This window comes from Amia ocellicauda, chromosome 19, assembly GCF_036373705.1.
Source record: "Amia ocellicauda isolate fAmiCal2 chromosome 19, fAmiCal2.hap1, whole genome shotgun sequence".
In the NCBI taxonomy this organism is placed as follows: domain Eukaryota; kingdom Metazoa; phylum Chordata; class Actinopteri; order Amiiformes; family Amiidae; genus Amia; species Amia ocellicauda.
Window position 1 is genome coordinate 7,987,880 of NC_089868.1, and position 27,269 is coordinate 8,015,148.

The window sequence follows — 27,269 nt, forward strand, 5'->3', positions numbered from 1 at the left end:
CCAGATAGCATAAGACACTCAGTAGAAATGAGAAATCACGAGTTGAAGGAAATAAAGTTAGCAAGAATTTGTATTTTCATATTGAATGGTGTATCAAACCAATCAAACCCACATTGCGCAACATTTTGCTGGAATACTTATGGCAAATTATCATTGATAAAAGCATCACTGTCTAGAACACAGCTACATACTGTTGCACTTGTGTACCGCTGCACAAAACTATGCCATTTTGTTTTCCTTGAGATTGTGGAGACTTTAGATCCAACCAGCTCAATCAGGACTGAGAAGTACAATGAACAGGGTCTTGTGCTGAATGAACCATGTGGTTAGGGCTCGTCGGTTCAATCCCAAGCGTGGGACACTGCTGTTGTACCCTCGAGCAAGGTACTTTACCTCGATTGCTCCACTAAAAACCCAGCTGTATAAATGGGTAATTGTATGTAAAAATAATGTGATATATGTTGTAACAATTATCCCTGCAATAAGGGTTTCTGCAAAGAAAATGTAATAATAAAGATCTCTATGCCAACAAAACCTCTTCATGGACAATGATGTAAAGAGGTTAATGAAAGAGTACTTTCACAGACACAAAAGTTAACACACATCCTTGCGCAAGCACCCCTCTGTTGGTAATACTGCAAACCAGGGGTCCTGTGCTGTTTAGAGTTGCTGTGACTGCCACTGACAGCACTGATTACATTTTATGATTGGGACTAGTACTGTACACCTACTAGTACAACAGCCCCAAGGCAGAAAGTTGGGAATGCTTATTATGAGAGAACAGCTGTTTTAAAATATAAAAAATAAAAATGTGCTTGCTATTTACTACCTGCCATTAAACTAATTGTGTGACTTGTTAAGGTCATTTTGTGCACCTGAATTAATTTAGGTTTTATTAATGGCAAAGGGTTTGAATACTTATGCCGTCATGCCTTTTCCAGTTTAATTTCATATTAATTCTTTAGTTTTTTTCTTTTAATTTGTGTATATAACATATTAATTCCTACTTCAGAGTGTCGTGACTGAAAGCTTTAAAGGAACAAAATGTGAAAACTGTGAGAGGGTCTTTTGCAAGGCACTGTACATTCTCTTCTCTGCACATTAACCATCCCAAAGACAGCAGACTTGGATGGGCTGGGAGATAGTAAAGCATTTGGATTTGTAAAACTGACTGTCTACCAATGGTTCAAAAATAGCTAGTGTAACAGGGCTAGTGTGCTGTGTGCCTTACTAGTCCATTGGTTTTAAAACCGGTCCTGGAGTACCCCCTGCCCTGCTGGTTTTTGTTCCAACTAAGGTCTTAATTACTTAATTTAACTGTATATTGCTTTGTTAGTTCAATTAAGCAATTAAGATCTCGGTTGGAACAAAAACCAGCAGGGCATGGGGTACTCCAGGACCGGTCTGAAAAACACTGCAATACACTATCCTACTGTAAAATACAATATTTTCTCAGATTAACTGGTGAGTTTTTGTTTGGCCTGAACAGTAATAAGCCTCAAACTGTATCTGCAAAGTGAATCTGCAAATTGAAAATGTAATTCTGTTTTAGCCACATAGCAACAACCCCAATACTGATTTCCGTATTAACAGAGACTTTCCACTCACATTTGAAAACACACACAGTTATAGATTACAGATACAGAAGCTGGTAAAACATGTGTGAAATTAATTAAACAAGGTACCCATCGCATTTCATCAGTTCATTATGTTATGCCTCTTTTTTCTGTAGCAGGACTAATAGGCCTCTATCCAATAACTCCAGAGCAAATGAAAAAGCAATCGGGATTCCTCTGGGCCCCTGTGGGACTGAGGGAAGGCGTGAAAGGCAGGAGGGGTCGCCGTTCCCACCCCGCCTACCTCCTCCCCCCACTGACTCTCCACCAGGGTGGGGAAAGACGGATAGACAAAGGGGCTTGTGATATTTATCACCCCCTCCCCTGGTTCCCACCCAGCACTGGAGCATCAGCCTCTCCTCCCAAGCAGCCTCGATTCTCAGTCACAACCCCCCCCAGCACAGGCCAGCCTCCCCAGGGACAATCTGCTCCCACTGCCAGGCCTGGCTCGCACCACACTGTCACAGAGAGACAGGCACTGCATGCTGGCGGATGCTGATAAACTGGCATAAAAACCAAAGCTATAAAATTTGCAGAAAAGGCATGTGAGAAGAATAGTCATGTTTAAAGGGTTCATTTCTCTATTTTATCTAGTCTTAAACAAGGCATTGAAAGCAGGATAAGTCTAAAACTGTACAGAGAGATGGGGGGATTATTAGGGTGTGGGAATAAGAATCCTACCTTCTCATCATCATCCCATATATGCAAAATTAGGCATTCATGACCTAAACTGGCTATAAAATTCAGCAAAGAAATGGGAAAAAAAGTCTGTAGTTGGTGATCATCTAGACCAGGAGTGTCAGACTCCAGTCCTGTGGGGCTGTAGTGTCTAATGGTTTTTGTTCTAACAGGGGCTCCCAATTACTTAATGAATGTCATTTATTTACTCAGGTAAGCTTATCATATATTTTTAAAGCAGTTACCTTAAAATGTGTTGATTACCCAAAACATTGAACGCACAGAACATTTCAGAGTGTGGAGAGAAGTGTTAAATTCATCCAGTTAATTGTTTAATTAGACCAATTAAGGAGCCAAATGCTGGGCTGGAACAAAACCTAACAGACACTGCGGCCCTCCAGGCCTAGAGTCTGACACCCCTGATCTAGACCATAGCCTGTAGGTCAGGGGTGGCTAAAACTGGTCCTGGAGAGCCACAGGGCCTACAGGTTTTTGTTCTATCCAGATCATTATCTGCTTAATTGAACCAATTACTTAATTTAACTGTATATTGCTTTGTTAGTTCAATTAAGGATTCACTTAAGCAATTAAGACCTTGGTTGAAACAAAAACCAGCAGGGCAGGGGGTAATCCAGGACCAGTTTGAAAACCACTGACATAAAAGATTAACCAACCAGACAGGGGCTGCACTGAGGAATAGAGATCTGTAGCAGATATAAAGCTGATTGACATTAGCAGTTGTTTTAATATGAGTTCAGCACAAATGGGGAAATGGACCAGAAGCAGATTCAAAGCTAATACAAGGAAATTGTGAATTAATTATGAAAAAAAATTAAAGGAATAGTAAGGACCAAGCAAGTAAGTAATCCGGTCACACCAAGATCTTTGAAGAACCATGTGGACCCACTTCAAGAATTCAAGAGCTCACATCACTATAGCACTCCTTTTAGTCTTTAAATCAAGCATAATTTAGCCAATGCTTCATGTCATCGACCACATCAAACCAGAGGAGCTTTTCCAGATCAGCAGGGACACACGGACCTGCGGACACAAATGGAAGTTGGGCTTCAAGGCATTCAAGACGGAGAACAGGAGACACTTCTTCACACAGAGAGTTGTCAATCTAGAACAAACTCCCCAGCGATGTGGTTGAAGCGACAATTTGGGAACATTAATAAACAGACTGGATAGGATCCTTGGATCACTTAGTTATTAATGGACACCAAATGAGCACGATGGGGCGAATGGCCTCCTCTTGTTTGTAAACTGTCTTATGTTTCTTATGTGCATGCTCATCAAACTGAATATTACTGCTTTATTTTTTTAATAACACAACTTACTATTCAAAGGTGTACAAATGTTACTGCTTGGTTTTCTGAAATGTGTTAAAGCACTGCAAAACTACAAAGGTGGCCCCACAAGGCTATAGCTGCACACAATGGTTTAATAACCTGGGTTACAGCACTGTTAGCCTGGTGTCATTAATCTGGTTAAGGAGGGTAGGCCTGCTCTATAGAAAGTCTTCAGTGGTTTTCTCACAGGGAAGATTAAACTTTTCCTGTCTCATTGTTTGGGGCACTTGCAGCACTGAGTGCCTTTCTAAGGAGACAGCCCTCTGGGGTTTGTGCAGCACAGGGAGTATGAAAGCATCGGCACAACGAAGGAATTGAACTTCATTAACTCTCCCTGTCTTCCTTATTGGGAAGCTCTACAAGGCAAAAGAAAAAGGCACCTAAATTACCATAGATTACTTTGAAACTCAGTTTTAACAGTAAATATAAATTAATTGTATGCCTGAATTATGTCAGACATTTATTTTATTTTTATCTGCATCAAGCAGGCTTTCTTCCCCACTACATATTAATACCTTACCACTCACAAATCCACCACCTCAAATGTCTGGAATACATAAGAAAAGTATGCATTGGAAAGAGTAGATTATTTTATTAATACCTGAAAGCCGTCTACATATTCAGAAAGGTGCATGCCACAAAGTTGGATTTCTTCCAGTTTCAGCGCCTCTCAAAAGAAGGGGGGGGGGGGGATAACAGCAAATAACAGAAAACAGGCACAAAAAATGAGTCAAAAACTATTGGCAAATATATTTTTATTTTAGTCATTAACCCTTTTCTACCCCAAGAAAGGAGGAAACATTGCAAAAATAAATAAATAACTATAATAACTATACTGGCACATTAAAGGCTGCATGAAAATACTAATAAAACTCTTATGATTAACATCTATATACTAGCAGAAACATAATCCCCTAGATTCATGCAAAATCTGGTCCAGCATCTTAAAAGTACCATTCTTAGAATAGCAACAGCACCGTAAACATCAGGAACCTTTTTGTTTCTTTAAATATACACAATACTATTTTGGAGGACCTGCAGATTCTTATTTCATGTATTTCTTTCCCCACTATGGAATTCTGTGGAAACTGCAATCAGGCCAGCATCTTCACATGACTGCGAAGGGAAAACCGCACGTAGCACAGTGTGAATACAATAGAGTTGCTTCAGACTGCTGCGATTCCATCTAAGTTGTATTTCAGATCTTTAAATAAAACTGCAGTCAACAGATGTAAACTGACATGTGAATATAGTCTCTAAAAACTCATAAAGGCACGAAAACACACTTGGACTCACACATGGCACTCCAATAGATTCACAGCCCTATGAAACAATGTGTTATGCAGTAATTCATTTACCTTAGTAGCTCTTGTACCTGAAGCCATGTTTTTAACTTTTCAGTTTTCTTCTTTCTAGACACTTATTCTGCCTGTAGAGAACATTGCAGATAAAGTTGAATGATTCGAGTCAAGATAGAGATCATCAGGCTTAGCCCACATAAATAAGTGATCAACAAACTTTATTAGTATTGTTTAATGAACAATTTTTATCTAAATAAGTCACTGAATAAGCGTTTCAAACAAAGTGTTGGAATACTTTTGACTACAGCTATACATTACACCATACATAAAGACCATATATATATATATATATATATATATATATATATATATATAAACTAAAATGTATTAATTTAAAAATGGACATTACTAATTACAGATAAATAATACTGATTGTAATAGCCCAGAAGTGGCCTTTTCCTCTGTGGGAACCTTGGACCCAGGTTTAGAAACAGTAGATGAGAACTTGACAAACAATCAGGCTACAGACAGATAAGACTTTCTGAGAGCCAGGAACCACTGGGATCAATCAGGTTTCAATCCAAATGATGTAATATTGTCCCCTGGCCATCAAATTGCCATTCAGGTTGTCTGAAAGGCTCCCAGCAGACTTCCAATCAGCTGAAGAGGAGGATAAATTCTCAGCTATGCTGTGAGGCAGTGGAAATGCTCAGTTTGGGGGTCTCTCATCACTATCAGTTAGTTAAATCAGCGAGTAAATCACTGACTGCTCCCCTGAGAGCCACTACTGAGATCGCTGTTGGGGTACTGAGAATGGTGGGGAAGGGGAGTTGCTTCTTTTGCCTGAGCTCCACAGTGTGGGGAAACAATTAAATGCCTGGGCACACAGTGTAAACGCAGTGGCTCCATTCACACAGCCTCTAATTCATTTTTCCCCAGAGTGGAGAGGAGGGTCCCCTCTCTCGGCCCTCATCATTCTCTAGAGCTAATGAAGCACTCTGTGTCACTGTCTCCGAGCTTCTACTGAGACAGCAGTGGCAAAGGGCAAAGCCATCTCCTTCGCATGGGAAACTAGGCTTTTTTTAATTTTATTTGACAATTATTGCCTTTGCTACTTCTGAGGGATTAGTCAACCGGGTGAATGCCGTAACATTTTATGATCTGGTGGCTACATCACTAGGTGCCACTGCATGTGGTTTTCTTTGCCAGCCAGGGGGATTTTTTTGCAGTGAACAATAGGAACGTTTAATAAAACATTTTTGTTTTGGTTGTTTTGTTTAATTTGCCCTGAAAAGAAGCTTGTACAATCACATTGAGTTAATTCCCCAGGTCACCTTTTTACTAAAACCATGAGTTATCCACTACAATGTAAGCATCACACCTAACAACTAGTCCATGCGGCTTTTTTAAGAGAAAGCCTCAAAATAAAAGACCAATTAAGTTTCTAAGTAAGTCATGACTTTTGAGTACGTCTTCCTTAGTTTCAGAGGTTTGACCCCAATTCCTAACAAACCTTCAGAACTAATTAGGAAATTGTCACGTTTCAAATGCAGTTATTTTTCCATCGTTGGTCTGGCAATTATTTTTGCACATAATCTCTATCAAAAACTGTTGCAGTAACTGATGTTAAATTTCCATTGATCCATGGGGTAGCTGTCAATACTTAATTTAGTAAGTATTGTTTCCATCACTAATTGGATTGATCAGAAAGAGCTTGTGGTTTTCTTTTAAGTTCAATACAGTTAGTAATGAGAATCTCTTCAAATGATGGGTATAATTTATTTTGCGACATAAACATATCCTTGTTATCATAGCAACCCATAAGTATTGGCATTTTAAATATTTTATCTGGTGCAGCTTTGCACAGATCTATTTGTTATACAATAATTTACAAAAAATGTATTGCACTATACATTATTCAGCCCTAAACTCTTAGCATGATTTGTAATAATGTGCAATTTTGTAAATATATTATTATATATTATATGTAGAAAACATCCAACAGAAAATCTTTAAACTCTGCATAAACCTAACAACCTATTTTATCAACCTCTATAACAGTTAGCCATTGCCAATGAAACAATAAAGAAAGTTTAATGGAAGCTGAAAAAAGTGTTGGATCGAACGTGACTGAAATCTTTTTCAGCGTCTTAAGCAGGCAATGATTTAGAGACACACAATGTGCTCTCGGGGTAAGCCACCCCTGGTCTATACTATGCCCAGGTGGGGTGAAAAAATATGAATCAGTGCAGAACTATGGTCCCTTCCACACTGGCTATGAATAAAGACCCTCAGCACTTTGTGGGTCCACTCCCTGTATTAATACCCTGAATTGTGTTTTTCTGGTGAACAGTTCTCTGGAATACTCTAGCAGTTGTAGAAATATTTACTCCCATAAATCTGGAACAATGCCTATTTATTTGTGAAATGCTTCCTGGTTTCCATAATATGCAAAACTCACTTCTCTTGGAATGGCTTTCTTCCCCACCTTGATAATCAAACACTAGGTTTTAGAGTCATTTTCTCTTCAACAGGAGTAAAGGCAGGCAGGAACACTGTGTTAAATATTAATGCACTACGAAATGGGGTCACTTAATATGACAAAATGGCCATTTCTGAAAGAGAGGAAATTGTTGTTCACACCTCTACCTATAACTGCAATCACTGAAGATTGGGCAGCACCAATACGTTTTCTCTCCACACTTCTCATAAGCACATTTATTGAGCCTTCCCAGCAGTTTCTTTTGCTGGAAAGGTTTTATCAAAAGGGACAAAAAGTGGCATGAAAAGAAACAGCAAAATAGAAATCAGTGAACCATGGAAATATACTTCCCCCTGAGAGCCACATGCTTCAATGATGTCAGTCTCTAGGAGTTGCTGTAATTAAGGAACATTTTCTATATTATATGACTGTGTGTATACTATTTTCATACATGAACAAAGAACATTTGTCAATATTATTCACTCTTGTGACGCAGTGATTTAAAGGCCAGTGATATCATACCGTTTGGATAATAAGCACTATTACTTCATAGTGGGCACAGTACAGAGGGTAAAAAGAGAAATACACAGGTTTCTGGTGGACTGCCCACTCCCTCTAGTGCACAGTGGAGTACAGGCCAATGAGCAGCGAGTCAATCATTACTGAGAGAGCACACTTGTGGGGGGGGGGGGGGGGGTGAGAGAAAGGCAGGCTTTGCTATTCATGTTTCATGTGTTATACAAGCTTTATTCAGAATCACAGCTACGAGAAGAGGAGCAGACAGTTGTGCTCAACTCCATAAAAACTGCTACTTTGTGGATCTCTTTGGTGTTTTTCAACTTCTAGTCCCACCATGCGCAGAGAGTTTGCCCTGTTGCTGTGGGCACTACTTACCTTGGGGCCAGCAGCTGCTCAGGAAGGTAAGACAGCACACTTCATCTGGCTGGTTTTGTGGAATAGGACAGAAAGCCAATGTTACCTATGTCTCACCTGTGACACACCTGAATGTACTGGGCTCACACAATGACTCGTTAAAATGCACATATTTATTTTGTTTGTTTCTTTTGCATTATGAGAACAAAATTGGATGTTGATGTTTTGTTTAATTGATGGTTATACCATTTAAGAGCGGGACAGTGGTGCAGTGATATTGCTCTATAGGGAGGCTAGACCTTGTTTTGCACAAGAGAGAGGTGTCAGAGCAAATCGTGCTAAACGGGGTCATAAATACATTGAATTAATGTGGATATGTTTAATAAATTTTTGATTATCACACAAAACTTTCCCTTCCGGCACATTTTAGGACTATTATAATTATACTTTTTAAAGTTATCTTTTATATATTTTTTTAGAAGTAAAATAATGAAGCTAAATCGGTGTACCAATGTCAACAGTTTATTCATAGGTGGGGGAAGTGATTAGTCCGATTGCATTTAAGAAAAATCTGCTTTGATTTTGGACTGGATTATTATTATTATTATTATTATTATTATTATTATTATTATTATTAACTTTAAAAACTTGAAATTTCCTTTTTTAAAACAGTTATGCCATCTATCTCTGCAACACAGTTCTGCAAATGTTTGAAATTTTACTGATTTATTATTGAATTAATCTGATTAATTAATTATGTTTTCCTGTTTGTATGTTACATGCATTGATAATCAATACACATTACAAATCACCCTGACAAAAATATCACTTTCTGTTTGTTGATTTGATTTTTAATAACAAACTGCATGTTCAGAGGTTTCGTGAAGTAACTAAGTCATATTTTATCATTACAGTATTAGACAGTTACAGGCTAGAGCTGAACCCACAACAGCTGTTTTATTTTAAATATATATACATTTTTTTAACGTCAGTGTCTTGTAATTTTATCATTCTAATAAAGTTAGGCATAAGCGCAATATATTTTACAATGGCTATTATTAAACTGCAGCTGCATGTAATGCTTTATTATCATTAATTTGTAATATTGTGTGTAAAAACAATATTTAACATAGTAACTATTTTGTCTTTTGCAGCAGTATCTGCCTTAAAGTCTGTGGTTTATTAATCTTATCTAGTTAATTAAATCTGAGGTTTATTAAAGTTGTTTACATGCCTTTCTTTGCCAAAGCAATCTCTTATCATTGAGCAGAAGTTCTTCAGCCCCATGTTATGTAAACCCAGTAACTAAAATCAAAGATGATCACTGTCTACAGGGTTAACCTTGCATTACTGGGAACTGTAGCATTGCATAGCATTATACCAGTTTAATAGGATGTTTCTCCACCCCACCCCACCTATAAAATGGCTAGTGAAGAATATGTTACACAAATTACAAAAATTAAATGAAATATTGTTTTATTTCAGGCATTAACCAGAGAGCACTGCAGCCTTGGCTGACCGGGATCATAGCCGTGGTAGTCTTCCTATTCCTCGTATTCATCGCCTTCCTTGTCAACAAGGCCTGGTGTGAGCAGCCCGGGTGCGTTATTTGAAGTAAAGTTAACTTGAAAACCAAAACAAACAACACACAAAAAAATGGGCATGCCTGTCTAATGTTTATTTTACAGAACACACATAGTTCTGTCGCTTGAATGACAATGTACTATTTAAAGCAATGGCAACATGTATTTATTGATGTATTCCTTCCTTTAATGTTCATAAAGGAAGCTGGGTAGATACTGTTGCCTTTTTGTTGTTGTATTGCTGAGGACCAGTGTTTTTCCTCGTAAACTGATAGCTCCCATGGCAACTCTGTTTTTATTACCCGAGCCGTACGCTGCAGCACTGTGAGATAATTCTTCCCAGCCAAGGATTTGTTCTCACACAGGGGAGTGATGGACTTGTGTTCTTCCCTTAAAAGGGAGAAGACTGATCTGGAACAGGTGAAGCCCAATGAATTTGTGATGATCAACGGTACCAGCCACGAGCTCTCCCTGGAGACTGTCAGGTTAGGCAACTCCCCACCCTTTCCCACACACTTTCCACCCCTTTGATACGTTTTTGCTTTCAGGAGCTACAGATTCTTAAGCACATAATAAACCACGGATGGCTTGCTTGTTGCTAAATGATCCAGCAACCCCATCTTGCTGAATTTTAAAGGTTGCCAAGGAATCGACCTCAATGTAGCTGAGACATTTGTTCCACTATTTTGCACTTTATCAATATTTTGTACTGATTTTATTTTACTTTAAATAGGACGTGTATTATACTTATCTGTAATATGTAATGTTTTTTTGTTAAGTATTTGTTGTGACTACTGAAAGTTGGGTAAGGGCATCTGCTAGTCAATCAATAAATAAATATATATAAATAATAAGCTGTATATTACCAAAACTGTTGGGCCACACTGCTTGACCTTGTTCACTGCTGTAATCTTCTTGAGAGAGGTCTAGAGGTAACTGTAGCATTCCTCCCAAAATGGGAGTTCCTAGAGAAGAAAGAGTGATTTTTTCTGCTTTTCAACATGTCCTTATCATGTGGATAGATGTACAGGCCCTCGATAAAAAGTGCCATCAATACTGTCAGCACATTAAAAATATCACAACGCATTCGGCCCAGCAGTCAGTATAACCTGTGGTCTGGCCCAGAGTATAATTTGACTTTCAAATTTGCATACTCAAAGTCAACTTCCACCAATAAAGGGCAATAATAATCATACATTTCTTATTGTGAGACATGCCCAGGAAAGTGCCTATAAATGGAGATGGGATTGCTATAATCGGACCAAACAAAGGCTTGGTGGGCAATTCCCTTTACCAACGGGAAAGTGACATATGCTTTGACTTCTGCCTTCTTACATGGAGGGACACCAAAGTTGAATCATACACTGCTTTGCCATTTTGGGCATTGCACAACTGGGTAGAACCAATATACCTTTAAATGCAAGACCATTCACAGACAATGCATTCTGGGACATGCTTCGTTGGTGACGAGGAGCCGTGTGGGGGGAACTGTAGCCACCATTCTGTCTCGGCACCCCAAGGCAATTAAAAGATACATATTATTCTGTAGCTCTCAGATAACCCCCCCCACGGCCTAACAAACCACAAAACAGCTGGGTGTCTTATTAGCCATCTGGGAATTTGGATTTTCTTAGCTGATGCTGGCACTTGGAACTGGGGGCCAAAATTAGTTCACAGTAGACAAGCCTACCCTCTTGTTTCAGTCATGATAGTGACCTAGTGTTATAGTATAGTATAGTATACATATAGTACCACAGGAATGTTGGCCACTTATCTTCGCTCTGCTCCCCTGATAACAGTATCATCCGTAAAGCTAATTCATACAAGGACTAAAGACCCCAGTGGATAACGTCGTAAGGGTGAGGTATTCCTTGTGCAGTAACAGGCAGTTATACTAAAAGGTACATATGTAAATGCATCTCATCACTGCAGTCTTTAAAGTTATTCTGACAAGGGTGATGTGTGGGTAAAGGGGTTGGATATGAGCATGTTAATGACTCCAAACCCACAGCTAGATTCCACCTTGATTTCTTAGCAGACGCCCTTATCCAAGGCTTAAAAAAGTTCAAAATTACATAAGTGCATATGAGAAATATACAGTTAATACAAGTCCTACATTCTAGATTTGTGAGCTAATAATTGCAGACAATATTGTGAAGTCCTAGTCCTAGCTCAGGGGGATGGGACATAGGGGCAAACTCAAGTACTAGCAATGTAAAAGCAAGTTGTACAATCAAAACTAGATATAAAGTGCAATTTAACAGGAGAGCTGAGCCCCACAGGGGAATAACAGAAGTTACAGGTACAGTCTGAATAGGTGTGTCTTGAGTAATCGCCAGAAGGTGGTCAGGGTCTCTGCTGTACTGATTTCAGTGGGAAGGTCGTTCCACCAATTAGGGGGAAGGGATAAAAATGAGTAGGCTCTGGAGGAAGGGGAGTTTAGAGGAGGCGAAGTTCGTCTTCTAGCACCAGAAGACCGGAGAGGTCTGGAGGTTATGGGATGAACTTAATAGGGCAGAGGAAAAGAAGTGAGCAAGCAGCATTAATACACTCTGGAAAGGGAGGGACCAAAACAAGACCAATGGTACACTGCTAAGTTATAACCTCTATTGCACTCTTATGAAAATGTTAATAAAGCCATTAGCCATGGAAATCAATAGATTCTTTCTCTCATATTCCTATTTCACCAAACCCCGGATTAGATGCATAACCTCTACTTTCTAGTATCTATTTACTCCTAATAAGATAAAATACAGGATAAGTTTATTTATCTTTTACTTATTCACTCCTGAAAGGGTAAAACCAATTATCAGTTTATCTACATAGGACTCAAACAAATAGTCTGGAGAACCAAACATTAGGCACAACTAATTTATTTAAAGAACAAAATCCACAGCATATAGGTTATGCTTCCCAAATGAGTAAACATTTTCACTAAATCCCCTCCTTCTGAAAAGTCTTGACATGTAAACCCCGCTAATGGATGGCAGACCAGCCTCTGTGAGCAGCTTCTTTAACCTGGAAGTCTTGCTTGTGTGTTGCAGGTCCAGTGAGCATGAGAACGCATATGAAAACGTGGCTGTGTACTCGCCCCAAGTCACTGTCACAGTCATGTAGCCCCTGGAAGGAAGCTCTCCTCTCCTGACAGGCACTTCCTTCTCCGAGCTTCACACTCTACACTCTCTCTGCACTCACTGCCACTCTTCACTCCGAGACCCCTGCAGGCATGTGGCAGGCTAACCTCCAGCAGCTGAGATGAAAAAACAAACAAACTGGTGGCTGTACACCAGGCTTATACACAGGCTTATTTTGTACTCTCAGTTCTTCTAGATCTTTGTGAAACCAAGGAAATGGTGCTCAGCAATGCTTTGGGAGATACTGGTTTATCTGTCCGGACAGATACGCCGATAAGTGTTTTTGCAGAACAGTTAGAGTTGATCCTTCATGAACACCTTGCTTGACATCCCATACAAAACCGTCATAAAACAAACTAATTCAGCATTCAGCTGCAATAATTAAATAATTGGACCTAGAAATAATGCAGGAAAATGGTGCACTATTTCATCTGAGAGTATACCCTGTTTCAACAATAACAGGCACAGCTTAATTCATGCAAAGCACTCCCTGCCAGAGCTGACATGACTGTACTCTACTGCTTAAGACTTCAGTGCTTTTTATGTATATGCTGTTGGACAGTGTCCCGTCTCCTCCCCTTCATCTACACTGATTGAAAAGGATTTAACAGGTTACATCAATAAGGAATCATAGCTTTCACCTGGATTCACCTTGTCAGTCTATTTCATGGAAAAAGCAGGTGTTCCTAATATTTTGTACACTCAGTGTATATATAGTGATGATTAAAGGTTTACATTTACATTGCACCATCGCATCTGTAACAGCAATAATCAAACAATATATCAACAATTTCGGTTTCCAAAGTTTCTTAACTATCCTCAACTTTCCCGGTGCAGCATGCCTAGTGCCTCTGAAGGCAGCACAACCAAGCTAATGTTAATCTTTCACAAAGCATGTCTGTGACCTTCTTCAATTGTATAGAAGCCACAGACACTGCATTATGTCCATGAGCTAAAGAGCAGTTTAACCTTCAAGGAGGATTGCTGAATCTTTATGTAGTGTAACTATATTAATTGGATCTTTTGACCTGCAGCTCACAGTGTTAATTGCACTCTGTTTCCTTTGTAAAGGTCCTCCCTTCAGTGCCTTACGAGACTGTGTGGTGCATGCTTGGATAGGCTTATTCACATGGCAGTGTGGATCTAACATTATGCGCTGGACTGGCTCTCTGAAATCCTGCAGTTCCACTTCTTCCAGTTACAGGCGATTTATCCTGTGATCAACATGAGACAGCAGTGGCAGCATATTGATTTAGGTTCACATCGCATTGAGGTTCTAGCTAATTTGCAAAACAAGTAAATGAAAACTTTCTGATTGTCAATGGATTGCTTTTTTCTGCGTCACGTGAACTGATGTGAAAGAGTATAAATCCATGCTTGATATAATCAAATCAGTACAAATAGTGATATTATGGCAGAAATCAAAAGAAGAATTAAAAATGGGATGGAGTGCATTTGGAAGAATCTACCCTCTTACCTGAAGAGAGAAGTATTTGATCAATACATACTACCAGTGCTCACTTATGACTGTGGAACCTAGTCCCTTAATGCAAAAATGATACAAAGGAGCAAGGAAAGAAGTAGGCAACAATAACAAGAAGAGAAATGAATGGATCCAAGAACAAACCAAAATATGTGACACTGAAAAAGTGAAAATGTTAAAATGGCAATGAGATGCACACGTTGCAACAGATCAAAGATGGATAAAAGAAGCTGTTGAATGGATCCCAAGAGATTAAAAAAAGACCTAGAAGACAACTAAATAGAAGATGGAAAGATTAAATCATAAACTTTGCAGGCGTGACATGGAAAAGAGAAGCTGTAAGTTGAAGCAACTGGAAACATCTTGGGGAGGCCAGCGTATGGAGTACTGCATCAGTCTCCCTAGCTTTATGCTGTTGGCAGGGAGTGGGGGTTGATGAGAGAGTATCTGGTCCCAAGGTGGTTGTGCTGTCTGTGTAGCTCAAAGAGTCGAGCTGTAAAAGCACCACTATATTACTTATCCTGCTGTGGGTTATTAAAGTCGCTCCCTGGCTTAAGCCAAGTGCATCCTCAGGCACACAAACAACTGTGTGCTCAATCCTCAGTCCAGCTCAGGGACCTTCAGGTCGATGCTGCAGTTAATGCCACTGTCTGTCCGGCAGACATTCCATAAGCCCATGAAGCAGTAAACATCCAGAAGGTGATTTCACTGATATAATTGTCACAATGTAACATGGTTAACAATAAAATAATAATCTGTTGCCATTTTCATATAAATGTTAGGTATTCTTACTAGCAAGTTACATGCAGAATTAAACAACGCACCGTAAGGCTATGAGGTTAATGTAATGATGAAAATTGTGCTTTTAAAAAGGTTCATCCTTTATTACGGTATGTGTGCTGTTCAATTCCAAATTCAGTTTCACTAAAACAATTGCTCTCTTGTTGTTTTCCTTTTAACAGGACTAAATCAAACCTCAGTGTTTTACTAAGAGAACCTTGGACTCAGCTGTACCAAAAGTCGCTGATGCAGAGATTCTCTTTTAGTAATTGAACACTGCATCAGTAAACTTTACCTTTGACTAAATGTATTATTAATGATGTGCTGATTTACAAAGTTTACCATTAAAATGTGTGCTGGATAAGGTGAATGTTTCCTTTATGTTCTGTGCATTTCTCTCCATCTTACACAATGTATTTTTTTGCTATTAAATTTCCAATGGAAGTTTTACTTTGACAAAATAAATAAATAAACAAAGAAAACTGGCCAAAGAAATAAGAGTAAACATTGTGGACAGACTGCAGGTCTTTCTTCTTCTGAGGCCTTGTTTACACTCAGTTAGGTTTAGGTTAACACATTTCCCTGTAGGCGTCTGTGCCAATTTGTGGTTACAGAATAGCCTTGCAGTACCTGCAACTGTGACGGGAAAGCAGTTGAGTAGGAAACGGAAAAACAAATCATGAATGTTGACAGAAAAACTCCTGCGTAGTTCAAGTACACTGTGCTCCAGAAACAAAACCTTGATACATGTGTTTGAATTGATGTGCCAAAATGAAAGCCTGAACTATTGACTTTATTGCAGTGCTGAAAACTCTGAGTATTCACAGAGGTGTTAACTTTGTTACAGATCTGCCTTATCTTTAAATACTGTTGAAATACTCCAGGTCTGCGAAATAAAATCCCAAACTTGACAGATATTGTTTTTAAGGAAAATTTATAGCAGAATAACAAATTTCAATAACTGAGGCAGAGCAACTGACAAACCTTTTCTCATTAATATATGTTTTCTTCCTGCTTTTAAAATTGTCTGTTCATATAAGCTGAAACACAGGTTTGGAAGGAAAAATGTCTGGAATGAAGAGGAGAAGGCAAGCCCAATATAAAATCCTTGATTTACATTGGACTTGACTTGACAGTCTCCCAATGTCAATACATTAATGGCAACAGTCTATCAATTACTCTTTCCTGTTGCCCATGTTATTGTTTATACACTGGGAGGAACATTATAAGCTGACAGACTAATTGGAGAAAAACTCTTCCACTAAGAGACAGGATTTGCTGGAACACTTTTGTTTCATATTTGAAAAAATATAATTCTCTCAGTGTGCTTCTGCATATTGCAGATGCCATATATAAAAAACTCTAATATTAATGACACAATTGAACAGATACATGTTATTGCTGTACAACATAGACCATCATACAACAGAGGCTAGGCTTACCAACACTCCTGCAGGTATAAATTATAATTAGTCCGATAATAAAACATGGATTATTGGGTGGCCTGTATCACAAACCAGCAGGCCAATTCACCAATTCATTTTACTTAGGATGCCTTTTTCATTTAGATTGACCAAATAACCACTTTTATGCATGTGCCAGACAAACCCACAGTTGGACAATGGAGAAGACGCCAACTTGAGCCTCGGCCTTGTGCGTCACATTTCTCCTACACATCTGTATTACGTGAGGCTCAGCCTCAAGTTGGTGCCGTCTCCCTTTGGTGGTTGTCGTTTTCCTGCAACTGAAGCACCTCTGTGGCAAGGCTGCTTACCCCTGCAAAACACCCAAGCTCTCTACTCAAAAGAGCTTGATGAATGTACACAGAATCTGGGTTACAATGGAGCCACCTTTGCACCGCTGCTGAAAAGGAATTTGAACCACCAACCACCGAAGCATGCAAAACCCTGATCAAACCATTATTGATGTATCTTGAGTCATAGTGCCATGGACTCACTGAGCACAAAAGGTGTAGTCTCAGCAATGTTTAACCAGTCCTGTCTTTCTTTCTGCCTTGGTAACTGCTTAAAAGTTAACAAAAATACAAAGTCCAATCGTACTGGCTTTTCATATTCTACTTTTCATCCCCCAGCTCTATCAAACAATAAAACTATGACTCAAGTGCCTAACATTGTACTGAAACATAAATGCATGTACAGCTCAGGGACAGGAATGGTCTTTCTAATGTTATTATGTTTGGTAAAACAAACTTTGATAAATATACCCTCCTTTTCTTATAATTTTGTGTAATACAAGCAGGAAGGGAAGAATTAGCACAAACGGTCCATTTTTATGTGAAACTGTAATCGCCTGCTGAAAAAAAACTGCAACAAAGTTATTTAACTTTTACACAACTCTCGTCAAAACCGTCCTAATAATCTCACAAGGCAAATGCATATAATTAATAATTTTCATATTGATTCTCCTGTCAAGTTCATCACATGACATTTCAATACAGGTAAAATCAAGGTATCTGTAAATCCCAATTTAATCTGATTCCAATGGAAAGAAAATAAGCTTAATTTTTACTTTTCCCTCTCATCCAAGGAGACACATCACTGTTTTCTACAGTATCATTTCAGCAGTATGTATTTATTTAGTCATTTCTTTGGATTTCAACACATTGTACATCAATAAATGACATATACATTTAAAAAAAAGAAGTATTATTTTCCACAGAAGACCAGCAGTTTGTAACCAGTCATCTGAATTACTTTATCATAATGCAGCTATCAGGGTACAGGTTATAATTGATCATTAGCACTGATTCCACTATATTCATTGACAAAAAATCATAAGAAGAATCAGATCAAACAATTGATACAAATAGTGTTTTCAGGTAAATCTATGACTCTTGATGTCACCCACAAAATGACGTTTATTCCATTACATTATGCAGAGAATACGACAAAAAAAATGGGTTAAACAAAAAACTGGATTAGTTTACAAAGGAGGCTGAAACTCCATCACCGCTGACACATAACTCTCTTCTTAGAAGCTTCTGTGAGAAGCCAGAACAGAACATGAAAATCATGCCAATTCAACCAACACAAAAAGTGGGTTTGAGATGCAGGCGTGCTAAGGTTTGTGTAACCTTATGATGACAGCCCAGTGTATATTTAAGGACACAATGCTGTATGTTTTTTTTTTCTTTTTAAATGATAAATATAGCACTGAATGACAATGTCTCACATTTTGCTTCTGTTATGAGATCATGTTTACACCGCAGTAGTCAGAAACACTGCATAACCAATTGTACCTGCATAAAATACTGAAATGGCACTTGATCCTTAGGGTAATTTTTTAAATGCAGTATTCTCACTTTATGATGTATGACTCCCCCCAATTCAGATATAAAAATGGCTGAAAAACAAGCATGGTTTGCTCTTTAAGAGCAGCTAAAAGACAAACTTTATTAAACCAGTCAAAGTTGTTAGTTTGTTCATAGTATGGATAGCTGATAAAGTATTAATCTAAAAGTCAAACGAAAACACTTCTAAACCTTTACATAAGAACAGAAAGAGCACATTTGTATTACGAAGATTCATATTTTATTAGCTTCATAAAGGATAACAGCTAAATGCAAAATCTGTGGATTTTCAATGCAGTGACAATTAAGGTCTGCCTGGGGCACTGAATGAAAAACTATTGTCTATATTGCTCGACTTCTTTGAAAAGTGTATAAAACAAACAGTTGAAATGATCATCTTTCTGCCGACACTTATGAGACACAGAGCTATAATCATTGCATACAAGAACAGTCATATGACAATATACATTGATTCGAAACACATTCTTGCCAATCATATATACATATTTTTAAAAATGAAAACATTTTACTTGACTGTGGAAGTGGCAGAGACTCCTTGCAGGTAAACTAATATTTGTGCACATACAGCAGTGTTTATATGACCAATAGGTAGAATATCAGGATGCCAAAGTATTAAAAGGTATTTATTATAGGGGGAAGAAAAATAAAATGTTAACACCCCTCTTCAGAAAAATATGAAAAACAGGACAGACTGACCCACTCACATAGTAACCATCCAGCAGAAAGGGAAGTGTACTGCAGTATTGCTTTGGGTAATTTTGTTCCCCTGTGCAGGCCCCTGAGAAGATAAAGATGATTCTTTACACACAGATCGCTACAGTGCTAACAGTATGGGCTTTTGTCTTTAAGAATGAGGGCATAACCTGGCTCTCACTGCTAACTTCATACCTTTGTGTCCTAGGCTGTGACTGTGACCCAGCCTAACCCATTCCAATGCTTGGACAATTTGGATACTACCTCCACAAGGAAGAGCAGGCCACAGTCAGGTTCATCTGACTTTGTACCCACACTCCAAATAAAGAGTCATGTTGTCCTCTCTAGCACAATATATTGTAGTGTCAGCAGAGTATACGGTCTCATAAATTTGACATTTTTCATAATATCCAAAGGGTGAGCATCTTTTGTTCATGAGCTCGCACTGCAGACTGAAAATACCTTGAAAGAGAGCAGAAATAGTACAATAAAATAAACCAAAAAACATATATTTGTTTTATATATCTTATCTTTTAACAAAGGAAATCAATGTATATTAACATGGTTCAAATTAAGCAACATTTACGTGTTTTCCTTTTTTAATCTAATCCAGTACAACCTTTATCAAGACGCCAACACAAATACATATTAAAGGAGAACTGGCACTATTCAATATATTTTCACGTGTACAGTATAGCAACTAGGCTACTTTACCAACCATCTTGTAATTTCAGAGACAGCACTGCCATTGTTCTTTTCTCACCTGTCAGCACACCTGTAAGATTTCAACCAGTCTTATCAAATTTGACAGCTTTTTATCTACAGTCGGCAGTGCGAGGCTATGCAACATGTCATCTATCAACAAAGTAGAAATTACGTCAAATTAACAATAAATTAACTATTTACAAAAGGCATTGGAATGCTACTTGGAAGTATATTTATAACACAAAACAAAACAAAAAACATGAGATATTAAAGGAAAGCAATACATTTCCTATAAAAAGAAAAATATCCTTTCTGAATGGACCCCCTGACAATGTAGAATTCTGATGGCAATTGAAATGGGGGGTGAACTCACAGTGGACTGAAAATAGGCGTTCACGCTAGCATGTGCTGTTACTAACTCTCCTCGAAGAAGGATTGCTTCAGCTTCATGAAACTGGGTAGTACCCTGATGTTTCAATCTTTGTGTTGATTAGAGGAGCTTAGAGGAGCTCACCTTCTCCGTTCCCCTGGCTTGCTTGCTGGCTCTCTCTAGAGGGGAACTGACTCGATTTTAAACCGCATGTGTAAACTTTGATACTGTATGCAACTCCAAAGAAATGCAAGAAGGATTTAATTTTTTTTCTTTTTATTTTACCCTGAAGACTAAGGGCTTTTCACCACAAAAGAGTGTCAAGGTTGTATCGTAATTAACTAAATCATGCTCTGTTCCCTGTTTGAAAAAGATCTTGCTGGCAGTAATGAATCTATTCAATTCTCTCATTCTCAGATGAATCATCTCAGTTACACTGGTGCACTCAGGTCTCGTTCAATTTGGGTAGAGATGTGTGGCAGGCTCGTTCTCCGCCCAGAGAGCGTTGTCTGCAGTGTCCGGATTCTAAGAGACTGTATTGTTGTGGGGCGGCTGCTCCTTAACGTGCCAATTAAACATAACTGTGTGGTCAGAATGACAAGCAGGTCCTGCTCAACTAGCGAACGTGAGCAATCATTTTAATGCATCGACACAGACTGGGTATCAAAGGAAGTAACAGATATATATTACCTGCCAATCTTAAGAAACCCTGATCAATATGTTAACCCCTTAAGGACTGGCATTGTGTCTGCCCAACCATACTGGAGTATTCCCGAATGCATATAGGCTTTTGTTCTTTATAATGTTACCAGTCTCTCTTGTCAAAGTTTGGCTGTGGAGTACATTAAATCTTATATTTTACATTATTATTATTTTTTTTTTCCAATAACCTGTTTTAAGTTAAAATGCTTGTTCCTATAGAAGTTAATACTGTTCTCCAGGCAATTTGTGCAGCCAATGTGAGCAAGGTGAGACTCATGGACAAGTTTCTACACTATTTCTTGGTTGCAGTACAACTTTTTCATGTATTCATTTTTTGATCACTAATGCTTGCTCTTCTCAGACTGATTCAGGGATCCACTGAGTCTCTTTAAAAGCAAGCTGAGCAGCACTACAGAGTAGGGGGAGCCAGTAAGGCGGACAGTAAGGTACACTCCCACGGACCTCAGCTCTGAGTGGAACAACTGTGCGTCACACATAGGGACACTGTTTTAAGTGTCAAGTTTAAGGCCTTTCACTGTTTGACCTGCCCACCCCAACAAAAAACAAAAGACAAAAAACAACAAATTAACACAAAAAAGGGAGTGGGGGTATAACATTAAGAGAACAACAAGTTTTAACAGACCGGACGCCTATCTCTAGAGACCCTGCTACTTAGACTAATACCCTGCTACGGTCCTTTCACCTATCCAAGTTTGGGTGTATGATGCACCAGTCTGCCCCTAAGCATGAATTAAATGTGATCAGATGCAAGAGAGCAGCACGCAATAGGAAATTACTCACCACAGCCTTACCAACCAATCCACAGACCCACAACAGTGAAGATTAAGGCTGTATTCAAATACAAATGTAGCTCTGGGGTGACGAGGGACATTTTTAAAACTGAATGGTCAATTTCTTGTTTTTGTGTTTACAACCAGACTTGGCGCACTCAAAAATGTTATTTTCGTAAAAAGCAACAGGTGCACCTTTTGAGAACATAGTGTTTAAACAGTTATGAGATTCCTGCTGCTCTGAAATTTGATCTTGGGAGTTGACAACCGTGGAAATAAAACACAATAATAATAATAATAATAATAAAAAAAAGCCGTTACTGGTTTCAAAAGCAGCTGTCTGAAATGGAGACGTGAACACTGACGTGTGGCTGAAATGATAAAAGACAAGACTCTTTCAGTGTTCCTTAAGTTCCCTTCTGATTAAGGCCCCCCTGTGTCGCAGGGCACCACACCCAAACCACACCGACTCCCTGTCAGATGCAGGGGAGTGCCCCTGGGCCCACAGATTATGGGCTAGGACAGGGCAGGCTAAGACAGGACTGACAGGGTGACAGTACCCCTCTGGCGCTTCAGGATGGCCACAGCTTGCTCGTGTGTGACCCCTTCCAGGTTCTCCCCGTTCACCGCCAGGATCTGATCACCTCGTTTTAGACGTCCATCATCTGCAGCTGCCCCCTGCAGCACAAACACACACAGTCAAATAACCAGTCAGAGCAGGACTCAGGTGAGCACTGCACACTCCAAATAAGGCAACAGGAATGGTACCTAAGAAAAAGTGGAAGAAGAAGAAAAACAACCACCATGAATACAATTTGAAAAGATAGGCACTGGGAACCATCCTGAGAGCACCTACAGCATGTTATATATTTATTTATTGTATCTAAAGCTGTTCTGAACCTACAGAAGTGCTCTGTGACTGCTCATGAAGCTTTAGTTCCACACTAAACAGATCTGCCAAACAAGATGCATTCAAAGGAAAAAACGCTACGAAAATAAAAATACCCTGAAGAAAACACCAGTATCCTGAGCTGAACAGCGTGGAAAATGTCTACACAAACTGGATCAGTTGTTAGTGTCACATGACTCTGTGATATAGCTTGTCATTTGCTGACAGATTTGTACTGCCCCCTAGTGGAAAAACATAATGCGACTCTCTAGGCAGGCAAGCTGAAGTGGTTTCGTGATTCTAAAAATACCCAGTGGGGATGAAACCTGTGCCATGAAGAGCTATTTCAAAAATACAGCCCACATGGGACTGCCTGTTTCAAATATAACATGAATCTCAGTCTTTTAATGGCTGCTTCATTATACAGAGGTGTAGAATATATCTGAGCAAATTAATTTGACAATAATTAATTGATACTATAATGATAATTATGAACTTAATAATGATAGTTAATAATAACAACAACAACAACAACATATACTTAAAATGCACTCATTAATGAACACACATAGCCTGGGTACAGAAAACAAAAATAATAATAAAAATTAAATAAATAAAAAAAGTCACATGGGGACACAAGGAACTTTTTGCTTAAATGTGTAAACTGGGGTTTAACTGTTACTGTTCAGTCTCCTGGACATAAAACTGTGGAAGAACTCCATTTAGAAACTGCTTCCAACCTGAAGTCAGTTCTAGCAGTAAAGAAAGCAATGCAACAGTTAATCAAAAGTATGCAAGAGTCCTTTCATACAGACAGTGGCAGAGGAATTAAAGAGGCAGAGAGAACCAGGGTGTGGAGTCACAGAGTCAAAGAGAAGATTGTTTTTATCCCTCTCAGCTGACATGGAATTATGGAACGTTTTAAAATGTCTTACGAGTGACATAGGATGTTCTTTTCACTTTCTATTTCTGTACTTGGCTGTTACTTAACTTCCTTCCTCTGGTGTTGTTTATGGTTGATTTTTTATTTGTATTTTTATATATATATATATTTTATCAGCAGCAAAGTGAGTATTAGAACACATCCTTCATTCGTCACATAACGTTAGGGTTATTGTTTTATAATCTGATGCCTTGCACAGAAAGTGTTATAAATACAGGCCTCTTAGACATACAGTTCTGTGTTTCTGGGGAGATATCATAATTTTAACGATTTTGCTTTTTAATGTTTGTGTTTCCCACCCCCCATGTTTTTTTTACAAATACACAATTTCTATATTAAGGTGAGTTACTGCCCAATAGTTTATATGTTTTTTTGTGACACATTACTAACTTTACATAAAACAGATATCTCGCTCTTTTAAGGAGTTGTCTTTTGAATGGGGATATGACCTGGGGTGTGTCCAGAGCTTTTCAAGTGGGGTGGCCAGGATGGGACAAAGACTTATTCTGGGGTGGAAAATGGTTTTGGCTAGATCGGGTAGTTTCCTTTTGAAAATGACGTTACTACAATTACCATTACTACTTCTGCTTAAAGTAGCATAGAGCTAGTTTAGCAACCAGGCAGGCACCTTCAAATAGAAACAAATTGAGACATTTTTACATGTGAATAACAGCTGATTTATAATATATTATCTGATGTGCTCATGACAGACATTCCAAATTTGAAGATTGATAATTTGTTCAAAAGTTTTATATGAGAAAAAAACATAAGTGCTACCTACATGTCTTTATTTGTAATACTTAAAAAAACACTGAATGCTGCCTTGAGCAATTTTCCTTTAACTAATACAGCTAGTTAGCTAGCTGCCAAGGGAAGAAGACGCTTAAACTGGGCTAGCATGCAATACCCATGATGTTTAACTTTGTATCGTTATTAGTTAGCCATCTGTCATTTGCCAGCTGCATGTCAAATTAAATTATTTGACATTTATTTTATCAAGCTTACACAGTTAACAAAAACAAAATCCTTAATATTTAATTAAGCTAGCAAGAAGTTTTTTTTTTTACTTGAAGAAGGAATTAGTTTAGCAGATCGCTCTGGGTTGGATGTGGTCTGATTTTTCACTCGTGTCTGTCATGCATGGTTCAGCTTCCAGATGTGGGTTGCCAGGTTCAGTCTATTTCAGCCTGAGTGAATGAACTGGCTTCTATAAAATAGCCCCACCTTTACCAAAACTACCATGATCATGGCAACCATGCTCACACATGGTCAGGGGCACCTCTGCAGCGAAGCGGGATGAGCAGTCAGGACAAGACAAGACTAGAGGCAGGAAAATATTGTACCGAACGATTATATATTTTTTATAATAAAATGAATAATATTTTTATAATAAAACTATTTCACGTTAATTTGTGACCTGAGATACAGTTTTGATGATAAAATGGCGAGGCCAGTGGGGTGGTCGTGGCCTGTAGCATCGCCCCTGTATATGACTTCCATTGCTTCCTTGAAACAGAATGCTTCCTATTTCAAAATCTTTGTAAATGTTGTACATTTTTATCAACACTGGAAATAAGTGTATCAATGTGGGCAGAATCTCCAAGGAACATTAAAGGAGGTGACAGTTTTCATCTAGTTAAGAAGATCATATACACAGATCCTGCTTCACATTGAAGGGAGTTAAAAATACTTCAAGGGGTGAAAATTTATTTATGAGCCATACATTTTTTTTTATTCCAGTGACTAATTCCTCTTTCCAACCTTCCTGCTTTTTTGGGTTTTTACAGGCAACTGTGGAAAAAAAATAAAACAGGTGCACAGGTGCTAAAGTGGCTATAAGCTGTTCTGAGGGAAGATGGTTCATTTTGAGCAGAAATGTTTAGAAAATGCTTGACACGATTAAAGCACACAACTTTGAACAAAAGTGCCATTCACTGACACCCATCTCCAAAGTTGTGCCCTGCCCGCGCACATTGCCATGTTCCCTCCTGGGCACACAGTGAGCTGTAAGGCAGGCACTTTACCTTGCTGAAGACAGTCTTGACGTAGATTGGAAGGTCTCCATGGGGGCTTCCATATCCCCCCACAATACTGAAACCCAGGCCGTCTGCGCCCTTCCCCAGGGTGATGATTTTGGGCTGTGGCGTTCTGGCAGGGAGAGACACAGCAGAGCAATTGGTCAGTCAATGCCCATGGAGCCCTTCTCCATGCAGGCTGCTGCAGGAACACACAATGGGCTGGGCTGGGCTGGGCTGGGCTGGGCTGGGCTGGGCTGGGCTGTGTGGCAGTTTGTGGCAAGACAGTCAGTAGTCCTGTTATCAGGAACAGTTTGTCCGAAGGGTAGCCGAACTATTAGATGTTTCAAAGATGTAATCCAGTTGCATACTACATGCAACACAGCCTCTTATATTTGGGTTTAAAGCAGAACTGTCCAACCCAGGACACGGAGAGCCTCAATCCAATGAGTTGTTTAGGTTTTCCCTAAATCACCAGTTTCTAAAGACTAGGAACACGTGGTAGTTATTGCTTGCTTATACGAGTCCTGTTTCTCAGTGAAGAGAAAAATCTAGAACTTGAGGACTCAAGGGCACTCAAGCGTTTGTTCCAAATGCTTCTCTTAAACTCTGGCCTTAACCTAACTGATCCGAATGCGATGTTTCCAAGGCTGAGATTTGCTCTCCAGGAGCCGGTTTGGGTGACCACAGTCTTATGTGTTTCGGGGCAAAATATACAGCTATCCACTATCCATTTCAGCTGTCTGTGTTCTGTTCCTGCAGGATTTGTAAACTTCTGAGCTCTTAAGTCAATTAAATTGCTTTCAAGATGGAAACACATTATTTCTTTGTTGTGTCTATTTGAAATTCCTCTTTATTGCTGTAGAAATACCAACTACAGTCTTTTCTGTCGAAGCAAAATTATTTGTAAGCATGTAATATTCAATCTATTATTATTATTGATCACAGTTTAAAATAAATTGAGTTCAAATTCCTAATGAGTTTATGTATTACTATCACAGGAGTAACACATGAATACCCCATGCACATCACCTGAGTTAATTACATGTATAACAGGATAGGAGTCAGGGTGAGGGTATTTACATGTAACTAGCCTCAGAAAGCAGGAGTATGAGTGCAACGTTTTCATGAGTTATAACTGTGATATTCAAACATGAATTAATTCACAAATGTGATTGATATTGTAAAGTTATTATTGTTTTAGAACAATAGGGGAAGCCCAGTGCAGGACCTGACTGGTACTCACTCGGACTCCTCTGTCTGTACTTCAGAGGTCAAGGCAGACCCGCTCGACATGCTCTCCAGCTGGCTGGCTATGGCACTGATGTTGGTGTCAGCAATCACCTGCAAGCACACACAATGACATCACAGATCACAGTGGCCAACATTTCACGATTCACTCATGCTCAGGGCAAATCTGTAGTCATAGGCAGGCTTGGTCATTTTGTTGATCTATGTGCAAACATGGTTTATAATTAGTCAGCACATTAACACGTTTGTTGACTATTAATTATAGAGGTGAACCAATGGGAATCAAAAACTTCAACA

General features: G+C 38.9%; 2 protein-coding genes across 8 annotated transcripts in view; one reads left to right on the plus strand and one right to left on the minus strand.

The window, feature by feature from the left end:
* Positions 1-8,135: 8,135 nt before the first annotated feature.
* On the plus strand, positions 8,136-15,648 carry pdzk1ip1 (PDZK1 interacting protein 1). 2 transcript variants are annotated; one of them, XM_066692093.1, is made up of 4 exons: positions 8,136-8,349; positions 9,788-9,902; positions 10,251-10,370; positions 12,930-15,648. In XM_066692093.1, exons 1-4 carry the CDS (start codon positions 8,283-8,285, stop codon positions 13,000-13,002), a joined length of 375 nt encoding a protein of 124 aa, XP_066548190.1. In that variant the 5' UTR covers positions 8,136-8,282; the 3' UTR covers positions 13,003-15,648. The 2 variants fall into 2 exon arrangements, with proteins under 2 accessions (XP_066548190.1, XP_066548191.1); XM_066692094.1 differs by having other exon boundaries at positions 8,151-8,349; positions 10,284-10,370.
* Positions 15,649-17,853: 2,205 nt separating this feature from the next.
* The window catches only part of patj (PATJ crumbs cell polarity complex component), a 280,589-nt gene continuing 271,173 nt past the window's right edge, over positions 17,854-27,269 (minus strand). For all 6 annotated transcript variants that reach the window (XM_066691664.1, XM_066691663.1, XM_066691661.1 and 3 more), the window contains 3 exons: positions 26,968-27,065; positions 25,731-25,854; positions 17,854-22,552 (listed from right to left, as the gene is read on the minus strand). In XM_066691664.1, coding sequence (XP_066547761.1) covers positions 22,406-22,552; positions 25,731-25,854; positions 26,968-27,065 — 369 coding nt within the window. In that variant the 3' untranslated portion in view covers positions 17,854-22,405. The remainder of the gene's footprint in view (positions 22,553-25,730; positions 25,855-26,967; positions 27,066-27,269) is intronic.